This window comes from Talaromyces marneffei, chromosome 1 (assembly GCF_009556855.1).
Source record: "Talaromyces marneffei chromosome 1, complete sequence".
In the NCBI taxonomy this organism is placed as follows: Eukaryota; Fungi; Ascomycota; class Eurotiomycetes; order Eurotiales; family Trichocomaceae; genus Talaromyces; species Talaromyces marneffei.
This window is the reverse complement of record NC_072348.1, coordinates 4,130,243-4,141,604: the sequence shown is the minus strand read 5'-3', so window position 1 is coordinate 4,141,604 and position 11,362 is coordinate 4,130,243. Positions and strand designations below refer to the sequence as shown.

At 48.0% G+C, this 11,362-nt stretch overlaps 3 protein-coding genes across 3 annotated transcripts; 2 read left to right on the top strand and 1 right to left on the bottom strand.

Moving 5' to 3' along the window:
- Positions 1 to 1,954: 1,954 nt before the first annotated feature.
- On the top strand, positions 1,955 to 3,534 carry EYB26_001532 (uncharacterized protein; the record flags this gene model as incomplete). The annotated part of the gene is made up of 3 exons (XM_054260842.1): positions 1,955 to 2,416; positions 2,470 to 3,290; positions 3,342 to 3,534. 3 exons carry the CDS (start codon positions 1,955 to 1,957, stop codon positions 3,532 to 3,534), a joined length of 1,476 nt encoding a protein of 491 aa, XP_054116817.1.
- A 392-nt stretch (positions 3,535 to 3,926) lies between these two features.
- On the top strand, positions 3,927 to 6,034 carry EYB26_001531 (uncharacterized protein; the record flags this gene model as incomplete). Its single annotated transcript, XM_054260841.1, has 3 exons — positions 3,927 to 4,038; positions 4,487 to 5,724; positions 5,780 to 6,034. The coding sequence occupies 3 exons, from the start codon at positions 3,927 to 3,929 to the stop codon at positions 6,032 to 6,034; spliced, it is 1,605 nt and encodes a 534-aa protein (XP_054116816.1).
- Positions 6,035 to 7,978: 1,944 nt separating this feature from the next.
- EYB26_001530 (uncharacterized protein) lies at positions 7,979 to 9,513 on the bottom strand (the record flags this gene model as incomplete). The annotated part of the gene is made up of 2 exons (XM_054260840.1): positions 7,979 to 9,390; positions 9,438 to 9,513. 2 exons carry the CDS (start codon positions 9,511 to 9,513, stop codon positions 7,979 to 7,981), a joined length of 1,488 nt encoding a protein of 495 aa, XP_054116815.1.
- Between the last annotated feature and the right edge of the window lie 1,849 nt (positions 9,514 to 11,362).

The window sequence follows — 11,362 nt, the reverse complement described above, 5'->3', positions numbered from 1 at the left end:
TATCGAGCATAACAGACATTCTACATTGATCGAGCCAATGGCTGCTACTCACTCGTGCACGTGCTGTTTCTTTCATTTTGAATCGATGACGTCTGTTGTACTACGTACTTCGTATAGTTATACTATATATATGGTATAACCGAGTAAGTTAAGGTACCAGGGACATGCTGACACGTAAGATTAGAGCTCATTCCCTCAACGACAGGTGCTACCATCTCTACCTACTACTACTACAGAGTAACTTACTACAGAGTACATAGAGTCATCCACAGACTCGTACGTAGCACCCAGTCCATGGAACATGCCAATCATGAACCACTCCAAAGCACGTGCAGTCGGTAAGCGTTAGGATCCTCCTGTCTCCTTTAGTACTATATACTATGTACGTACATATTCCGTAGTATGGGGTTGTGACACGCTGGTCGGGTGGAATAGAATCCACGGTAGATCCAGGAACAGTATACTGTCTACTCATGGTAGGTACCCTTGACGCCACCTGTAGCCGCTCTAGAGCTCCATACGAACTTACCCAGCTATGCACGTAGTCGTACTAGGCAAGTAGCTACACCTACAGCTACAGGTTACAGCAGCTATTTATGCGCATGTTCCTGTAGAGGTTCATGCTGCTGACAGGCACGTGGGTAAGGTGGAGTTGATCGGGATCGTACGCGGCAACTTGACAGTGACGATGAAACAAATCCAAACGATACAGCAACACGATCGTTTGAATCAGACTCAACCCCGGACTTTACTCGCAGCTGGTCGCTGTAGAATAGACGGCGCTGTTCATTCGTTGCCAGACTACCGGAGGTAAGAGTGCTCACTCTGTTATTACTAGTAAGTTACAGAGTGCATACTATAGTACACATGCTTCAGATGTTGTTCCGAGCGGGACTCGGCGGCGTGAACCTATCATTATCGACCGCCATACTTTTCTTGTCAACATCACAAAGCCGCTTCCACGAAGTGACTAATCGACAAGAGGGCTAAAATTGAGCAAATAAAAAGTGAATATGTGTTCACATGGGATACTGACTTACCTCCGTTAAGGCTGGCCCACAATTATCGTCATTCCGCGCCCTCAAAGGGCCAGCAAGTTTCACAGCAATGCCCGACCCCCTCCAGGACGATGGTCCCATTATATCAAAAGCAACAGTCGACAAGGTTCCGGCTATCAAATCTATGGTTGACGCTGCATTCTCCAAATATATTGACCGTATCGGCAAACCACCAGGTCCTATGACAGCCGATTACAGCACATTGTCACAACTCAGGATGCATTTGTATTGAGGGATAGTAACACCAACGGATCGAAAGTAGTCGGTTTCGTCTCATTAAGTCAAAAATCCGACTCGAATGCAGACCCAAGCACGGTTTCCGTCAATATCGATATCCTCGTGGTAGACACCTCGACACAAGGACGCGGCTACGGACGCATGTTGATGGACCATGCAGAGAATGAGGCACGCCGGAAAGGTATTTTGGCTCTGACGGTGTGTACTAATGTTAAAATGTATGAAAACATAGGTCTATATAATAAGCTGGGATTTATGGAGGTTGGAAGACACAATGAAGAAGGGTTTGATCGGGTGTTTTTCCGGCGAGACTTCAGAATAGAGAGTTACTGTGTTGCTTTACAGGAGTTTAGCCAAGAATAGGAAAATGATCCAAAGAAGCGCAATGCATTGCAATGACCAAAATGAATAATCAACATCGTAAGTTAGTTAACTGCTGAACGAGCAGTGAGCGGCGTTGTTATAGCTCTCGGAACGGAACAACCATCCCCCAGACAGCTCAGCAACTGCTGCTCCGTCATCAAAGCTCCAACGCCCAGGCACCATCAACCATCAACACATCTGCAACCCACCTTACTCCTCATCATTCACCTCACCTCATCTCAGGGAGCTCGCAATACAATCTCCCTATTTTATCAGACTTACCAGTCTATCCTACAATGGCCGATCCGCAGTTCGCCAAGTATCCCGACCTGTCACTCGCGCAGGATATCTTCAACCTCTCGAATCCATCGTGTGCCCCTACAGTGCGACAAACCTCTTTCAAGAGAGTCCAAGATGCGATCTCCGAACATAAAATGGCTCCTCTCTACCGACACCTCGCACATCCTACGGAGGGAATCTTGAATGCCTCTGGCGAAGGTGTTCCACAGCAACCATCGACAAATGGAGCTGCTACCCGACCGGTCATCACATCGAACCTGCTTCCAGGAAGGAAATCATCACAAAAGATAAACTTTGCCTGGGATGAGAAGCTATATGAAACTTTAAAGGAAGACAATAAGAAGGAGCTGGAATCCTACCAAAAGGAAGAGGAGGAGGCTGCTGAGGCTGCAGGTGACACAGAGGTGCTGGCCGCTCAGGGCAAACGTGCCGAGTTTTGGGCCCGAGTTGGCGATAAGGTAGGACTTGATGTCAAAGACTTGCTTCTCAGTCACTGACTAGAGATAAACAGGACAAAGCGATTCAAACCTACGAAGAAGTGTTGGAAAAAACGAGCATCTTGGGCACCAAAATCGACTTGGTCTTGGCCATGATTCGCGTCGGTCTGTTCTTTGGCGATAAGGTGTTTGTGAAAAATACAATAGAGCGTGCAAGCGCATTAGTCGAAGGTGGCGGAGACTGGGACCGCAGGAATCGCTTGAAGGCTTACAAGGGTCTCCACCTCCTCACCACCCGTTCCTATAGCCTGGCTGCACCTCTCCTCCTTGACAGTTTATCCACATTTACGAGCTACGAGTTATGCAGTTATTCTTCCCTTGTCGTCTATGCTGTCCTCGCGGGTTCCCTCTCCCTCAAGCGGGTTGACTTCAAGGCTAAAGTTGTTGATGCTCCAGAGATCAAGGCGATCCTTGGAGAAGGTGAGGATATGATATCGGCGCTCAGTGGCGCTATTTCTTCAGGACCCGGTGCCGGCGACGAAGAAATGAAGGATGCATCTAGCGCTACTCCTGGAACTGCCTCGACTGCTATCAACCTGACCACCTTGAGCACCGGATCTGGAGCGCAAGCCGAAGCCGAAAAACCAATTGACTTTTCGGGTTTGGCTAGCCTCGTGAGCAGCTTGTACAGTGGAAATTACCGTTCATTCTTTATTGCCCTTGCTTCGGTCGAGGACACATTCCTCAGTCAGGATCGTTATCTGTATGAGCATCGTGCGTGGTTTGTCCGTGAGATGCGATTACGGGGATACCAGCAACTCTTGCAGAGTTACCGAGTTGTCGGGTTGACCAGCATGGCCAATGACTTTGGTGTGACTGTGGATTTCTTGGACCGGTATGTCTCCTCCGTCTGTCTATAATGTAGAGCGGATACTGATGATCACAGGGATCTTGCCAAATTCATCGCGGCCGAGCGGATAGCGTGTACCATGGACCGCGTGAACGGAGTCATCGAGACTAACCGACCGGATGATAAGAACAAGCAGTATGCAGATTTGGTGAAACAGGGCGATGCGTTGATTACCAAGCTGCAAAAGTACGGACAGGCGGTGCGACTCCGAGGAAGCGAGCGCAGTTAGCTTTAGTTTGTCTTTAGTTGCGATGTGGTTCTGGCTGTATGCTAGTAGAAATATGACATAATTGCATTGTAGACAAGAGACTTTGATTGACAAGTTGAGCCCTGTGGAGAGGCTTTCTCGCGCCTAGTGCGGTTGTAGAGCAAGCATGCGTATGGAGATTTACCTAAGGTAGCACTGTTGACGGTGAGCCAAGACGAGTAATCAGCCAATCGGAGAGTCCCGACCTCCGCGGACAAGCCAGCGGCGGCTAATCACCGCCGTAGAATAATTTCTTCTTTTCCAGGCACCGAGGGGCCGAAACCTCTTCCTTCCCTTCCCCCCGTCGCTCGCACCATCTGAAGAGTAGTCAGAGTCATTCTCACAAGGGTGTTTGATTGAGGCATTTTAGCAAAATGTCTTACAAAACTCTTTCTGCTCTCCGGCGAATCGCCAGCTCTCGATCACCATGTCTGCCAGTCACCGCACAATTACAGACCGTTTCGGCGCCAACATTATCATGTCCTGGTATGTCGACAAGAGCTCTGACTGAGTCCGTTCCTATGCATGATAGTACAGTACTTCTCTGCTCCTTTTTAGCCTTTCAAAATGAGTCATATTCGATCTGTTATTATTAACTTTATGATCCACTCGTGTTCTTTTTTCTCCATTCCCCACACTAAGCCCTGTCGAGGAGTGTGTCAGGCGCTTGGATATACTAACTCGCCCGAGAAATATTCGTCGCATGTTGAATTGTTGTTGATGAGCCGGGGAACTGTCCGGATGGAACTTGGCAGGGGCAGGGATGTTCGGTCGATGCTGTCTTGTTTATTGCTTCTGAATCCAGCTCTATAGTATGACTACAATGTCTATTTATTTATTGTATATATACGTCGACAGATCTGATGTGCCAGCATATTGACCATTACTATTTTTCATTGTTCAGAGACTAATGGTTACACGAACTATTCTATAGCCCAACAACTATACCAACGACGATACGTCTCCAACGATCGCAGGATGGCAACGAAACGACTCACCATCGACAACATCCGTCGCGAGGTCCTCGATGCGCAGTACGCCGTTCGCGGAGAACTAGCCACCAAGGCTGAGGAATACAGAGAACGTCTTGAACAGGGTGACAAGTCCTTGCCGTTTGACAAAGTCATATTCGCCAACATTGGTAACCCGCAACAACTCGACCAGAAACCCATCACATTCTTCAGACAGGTTCTGAGTTTGCTGGAGTTTCCCGCCTTGTTGGAGAAGGAAGATGTGCTCAAGTCAGCGTTTGGGTATAAGCAGGACGCCATTGATCGCGCAAGGACCTTGTTGAACGCTGTGCACACCGTTGGCGCATACAGCCACAGTCAGGGAACTCCTTATATTCGAGACAGTGTGGCCCGGTTCATTCAAGAGCGAGATGGATTCCCTACAGACCCCAAGAATTTGTTCTTGACGGGAGGTGCTTCATCCGGTGTGACCACATTGTTGAATGTCATTTGTGCAAACAAATCGAGTGGTGTCCTCGTGCCTATCCCACAATACCCGCTATACACCGCTACACTGTCGCTCCTTAATGCTCATTGCGTACCTTACTATCTTGAGGAAAGCAGGGCTTGGGGTACAGATGTCAAGGCCATCCATAACTCAGTCACCGCCGCCAAACGCGACGGTATCGATGTTCGCGCCATTGTTGTCATCAACCCAGGTAACCCTACAGGCGCAAGTTTGAGCCCGGACGACATCAAAGACGTGATCGACCTTGCCGTGGAAGAAAATTTGGTCATCATAGCCGACGAAGTCTACCAAACCAACGTGTTCATTGGCGAATTCACATCCTTCAAGAAGCGACTGGGACAATTACAACAGGAGTTCCCCGGTAAATACGATCATGTCGAGCTGGCCTCGTTGCACAGTGTGTCTAAGGGAATGGTCGGCGAGTGCGGTCACCGTGGTGGATATTTTGAGCTCGTCAATTTTGACGCGGAAGTTCAGGCGCAGATCTACAAATGTGTTAGCATTATGCTCTGCCCTTCGGTTGTTGGGCAATGTTTGGTCGAATTGATGGTCAACCCGCCCAAGGAAGGAGAGCCCAGTTATGAATTGTATTCACAGGAGTACAATAGTATCAAGAATGGCTTGGAGTCACGAGCCAATGCCTTGTATGAGGCATTCAAGACGATGGCTGGCGTTGAATGTCAGGAACCACAGGTTTGTGTCCCTTCCCTTGTTACTTTTTTTAAAAAGTCTAATCCCGAGTTTGTAGGGAGCAATGTACCTCTTCCCCACCATCACCCTTCCACCAAAAGCCATCTTGGCTGCCGACAGCGTAGACCAAAAACCAGACGAGTTCTACTCTCTCGCCCTCCTCGACGCAACTGGTATCTGCGTCGTTCCGGGATCCGGATTCGGTCAAAAGGAGGGCACTCTCCATTTCAGGACTACATTCCTTGCCCCTGGTACTGATTGGGTGGACCGGATTACAAAGTTCCATGCAGAGTTTATGGAGAAGTATAGCTGATTTTGAGTCTCGTCGTAGTTTTTTTTTTTGGTCATTTGGATCGGCCATATCATACTGTACAGACGGAATTTATGACATGTATCTATATATTGATATTCCGAACATATCATTACTTTGATGTGTGTACATAAAAGGGTAGACAGAACGATCTTCAGTTGGATACACAATCAATCTGTGCCCTGCGACGAGTACGTACGTGCAAGCACTCACTGCCATCATAGTCAAGATGTAATTCAAGCCAAGCCGTCGTCGCTGTAGCCCCTGATCAATACCACGGTCCGTTCGTAGCGGTATAGGCTGCCCCCTATCTCCTCGACGACAATGGTGTGAAGGTAACTGACACACCCACCGAGACAAGCTTCTTAGCGTGCGAACATATAGGGGGTGAAATAAGACAATTAATGGCAGAAATAAGCCTTGCAAGTTGGAACTGTTTCAGTTCAAGCTTTATTATGCGGGAAGCGTTACACAAAACGACCTCGGTAAACATACATCATTGCATATCAGATTTTTATCCAACTGGCGGAAAGTCCTCAAACAATGCATTATGTTTTAGAACAATTTCCCGAAGAAAAAGTGTGTTAAACATGAACGGCAAAAATTCAAGGAACGCTCAATATAGGTATAGTAAGAATCATTGTGCGGAGGCCTTCAAATGTGTTTGCTAGTTAGGGCTAACAAAGCGCGCTACCGGAGAATCCGAATCGAAGTCATCATAAGCCTGAACTATCAAAAGGACTAGAATAATAAGTAAGTAAAAATATATACAGGGGGCTTCATGAGAAAAGGAAAGTTTCAATTGGCAAATATCCGGTGCCGTACATACCCTAGGCAGGTACAATACTTGGGCATCCGATGATAGTGAGAGCTCTTGACGGGATTAGGGCTTCTCGGTACCTATCATAGGTATTAGTACATAGTACTAATTAGTTACCAAGGTACTAGGTAACTTCAGTTTTTCAGCAACAGCATAATTCAAGTCAGATGATAAGTTAGTTAGTTATCATCGCATGCACTTATGCAGTTGAAAAGTACTCGGCGAATAACCAACTACCTAGTTTACTAGTTAAGTTAATTGGTTAGTTATTATGAAATACGTAGTAAGTTAACTAATTATTGATCGGCCTCGTGATCTTGCTCGTGCATTGCATATACGACTCCTCACCGCTATTTTCTTACACGCATGTGAGTTCACCCAGGCTTGGGACAGCAGATTCAACTCAATCGATCGATCGATCGTACTCCGTACACCTACTACGTAATCCTGCCTGTAGAATTGCAATGAAGCATGGCTAAGCTTTTTGGGGTCTGCAGCGTGCATGCATAATGAGCATGTATTATGTATCATGTATGTAGGTAGATATGCGGTTTGCAGGTTGATTAAGATTTCGTAGTTTTGAGGAGGTAAGGGGTCAGAATCATGGGGATCTATCCTTGCATGTTCGCGTGACTAGTTATCGTAGTGGACCACGTGCATACAAGGGAGAGTAGTAGTCAAAATCAAGATTGGTTTCTACGTATTACTACTATATACGCTTTACGTCAAGCAATAGACATCTAACTTAACTACCTGATTGAGGAAGAAGAATGAGAATGAAAAGAAATTCTATTTTTTATAGAGTCTCAAGTATAGAAATCCGCATGTTACTGTAGCAGAGGCGGAAGATAAAAATCTGTATCCAATCATCAATAGCCACGACTAGGCTGAGACTGGCATGGGTCGAAGCAGAAATATTAGACAAGACATTAAGCCTCATCTAGGCACAGAAGGGAATAATAGTAGTAATAGTAATAATAGTAATAATAAACAAACAATATAAATAGACTGCGTTTTATGGTATCGTAGAAAACACATATCATCATCTCTCATCAGGGTCATCATGACGGTGCGGGAGGTGGTGGTAAGGTATCCATGATCGGTATGCCGGAAACATACCACATGGTTTACTCTGCCCAGGGTGGCTGCACAAAAGGATCTTCGGCAGCGGCGGAGGTAGCCGATGGTATTGAAGAAGGCAGAGAAGTGTCGAATAGACTGGAAGCCCAAAGCATGTCGGTCATGCCAGCTTGGCTTGCGTCTAATGACACTGTCTGTGTAGAATCCGTAGATGGATAAGAAGGCTGCGAGTGGGAGATGGTATATCCCTGCGGCGATGAAGCCATCGTTTTCGATTCCATGGCCATAGTGGCCTGGAGCTGTTGCTCTAACGCAGCTGTAGACGCGTTCGCTGACCTAAGATATTCATCGATATCGATCGACTCCAGGTTTTTGGAAGTGAGCAACCGAGCTTGTGGCAATCCTGCAAACGATGAGGCGGAACTGATACGATACTGGTCAACATCTGACCCATCGCTGAGACTGTGCAAGTCGTAGATATCAGGACCAGATCCACTCAGACTAGGCTTCGTTCCAAACTCGTCCACTTCAGAAGCATCGCCTGACGAGGAGCCGGTAAGACCAGGGTAGCTGGGATTGCTGACGTTGTTCAAATCGAAACTGGCGTACGATGGCGCTTGGCTGACGCTGGTAGACACCCCAGCAGACGGCAGCGGGAAACTTGACCAGTCAACGGCTGGGGCATTGAAAGCTCCAGCAGAAAGAGGATATTCTGTGTCAGGGGAAGCAAATATTCCCTCCGCAAATGGGCCCTCCTGGAATTGCTCCGGCATCATGAACTGATTCAAAGACTCGGCGGCGATTCCGGTATCAAGTGAGGAAAGAGTCGTCAGGTCAAGAGGTGGAACTTGACAATGCTGGTCCGGTGCCAGCATAGCTACGAGTTCAGGGGACCCGTGTTCTGACTTGGCCCGACGGCGAGCGGGTAGAGAATCGAATTCGGTCGGGTAGCCAAAGTATGACGTGTCGACCGCGCCATTGTTGAGAGTCAACGGAAGATGGTCGGCAGAGTGTTGAGCAAGTTCGGATGATCCATGTATCGTGTGAGATCGCGGGATGGTATAAGGTAGACCGCACTTATGAGCCATGTCGTTATGCTTATGCGCTGGTTTATGGTGACCATCACGGAAGATAGTCAATGTACTCTCGGATTTTGTGGACGTAAGACGCGGTTTACGTAGATCGGTCGCAATGGGATGAGGTAGTGGAGGTAGTCCAGTCTCGGGAACAGGGTCGAGGTGATCTTTTTTCAACGCACAGCTGCAGCGTTGACCATGCATGCAACGACACTTTGCTTCACCATGATCTGTAGCGAGAATGCCGTCTGCACCATGCTGGTCCTTTTTCTTGTCACCACAGTCGCATTTCGCGTGGGTTGTCCTCGACTTGCGCAGGCCGCGGCAGTGGGGACACTGCGAGACTGGACGGCCTTTCTTGTTGACATGGATCAGAGTCCGGTCTATACACGTTAGTAACAAACCCAAATGTGAAATATGCGTAGCATACCGCTGTGATGACAGCTGCTGACTCGGTGACCCCGAACGCAAGCTTCACAAGCCCACTTCTCGCCATCAATCAGCATTGCCGCGAATAGTATAAAGCACACATGCGACTCTGCGCTCGAGGGTATAAATATGTAATCGAAATACAAAAAGAATAAAAAACAGCCCCCAGACAAAAAGAGAAAAGGTGGGAATCAAAATAGATCAACACTGAAGCAGTGGTGGTGAGATGAGGATCTTCCTCACGTGTGGATACGGAGTTTTGCTGAGGTGACCAACAGACGGAAATACAAGAAAGACACTAAAGGAAGACGTGGACCAGGATATCTTGAAACATGGGAACAAATTGAAGTAAAACCGATAATCCAATTGAAAGGAGGGCAATTGGTCGTTCACTAAAACAGGAGAGCAGCTCGCGAGACTGCTGTCAAAGCGCTACCACGGCGACAAAATGAAGTGAGGGCATCAAGAAGAGATTTCAATCAGAACGCACAGGGCCAAATGCCTACGCACCGTTTGGCGCCGGCCGTTAGACAGGACACCAAATGTCGGTAGTGGCGGCCAAAGATGGGGAGATCTGTGGCACTCTTTGAGGGTGTCATCCACAGCCAGAGAATGGGGGGGTGGAGGGGGTTGTGGGAGTGAGGATTTTGAGGGAAGAAGAGAAAGTACGGGGGAAAAACGGAGGGGGCAAAGTATTAAGTAAGAGCACGACTAAAAACCAAAAAGTGCGGGAGAGTGCCTGAGGCAATTAGGCGCAGCCCACTGGAAGGGGACTGGCGTGTGGGCTTGGCAAGGCACCGAGCCGATTCCCCATTGCGTGTCTGGCGCAGGACGTCTGCCGCAGTGACAATTGGCTTCTTCTTGCCTTAGGAAAGTCAACTAAGCTGGTTGATTCTTAATTTGTACTGCCTATCAGTGCCTAATCGACTGTTACGGAGCCCTGGTGGTAGTGTACAGAGTACGTGGTAGATCCTAGACACTTGTGGAGTGGCTATTAGACCGTTGGCATTCGTTCGTCGTACAAGTATTGCATTCTTTGCCGTTCCATGTGAACTAGACCTTGGTAATCATCCATGGATCCGACACATACATTGTACATTGAACACGTCTGCTCTTTTTGCCACGGCTCAGCTTGGTCTGCTCAAGGATTCTTCAGACTCCAGGTTCTTGCAAAAGACCACATTCATCAGGCAGCAGAAACCCCAAAGCAATCGGGGCTAAGTTTCACTAGGGCCACGGCGCGGTGGCTCGATCGGGCAGGCTTCCAGAAGGTAGAGTTTAGCGCCTTCCATGCAGGGCTAGTGCATCCACCGTCCAGCCAATCACGACGATGATGTGCTTGTTTCCGCTGTTATCTTACGGTAACCAATACATCAATACACTGAATACAGTACGGTACGTGCTGTCCCTCGCATGCAAGTGTACGTACTATGTAATTTCGAAAAGTTGGAATTAGTGACGTACTACTCCGTACGCTATAACTAGCTAGTGCGGCTACAACTCACGTCAATTTCGCTGAACTCAGTCAGCCTTGCAGTATAGTATGAGACAATGCATCTATCGTGTCAGTACTGTATCAACGCATCTGCCTCGACCCAACGCAGTCTACCACTATCCGCTTGTACCACTTATATATTGACTACGTATGTCCTATGTAGCTGCTATCAGCATTGAATTGGAGAAGTTCATAGCGTACAAAGTGGATTGCCCCCCAGCGGGTGAAAACGGCAACTAAATGTTTAGCATGGGTACAGTGCGGGATGGCGTCGCAGGGCTAGCTGTCCACTAGTTACTCTGCTCCGTCCATCTGTAAGTGGAAGTACTACGCTGGCCAGTCCAAGACATGACGCCTCGTATGTTTACACGGGCTATACCGGAGCGATGGAGTCCTGCGGCGCTGGTCATCGTCTCGAGGCCCGAGCGACA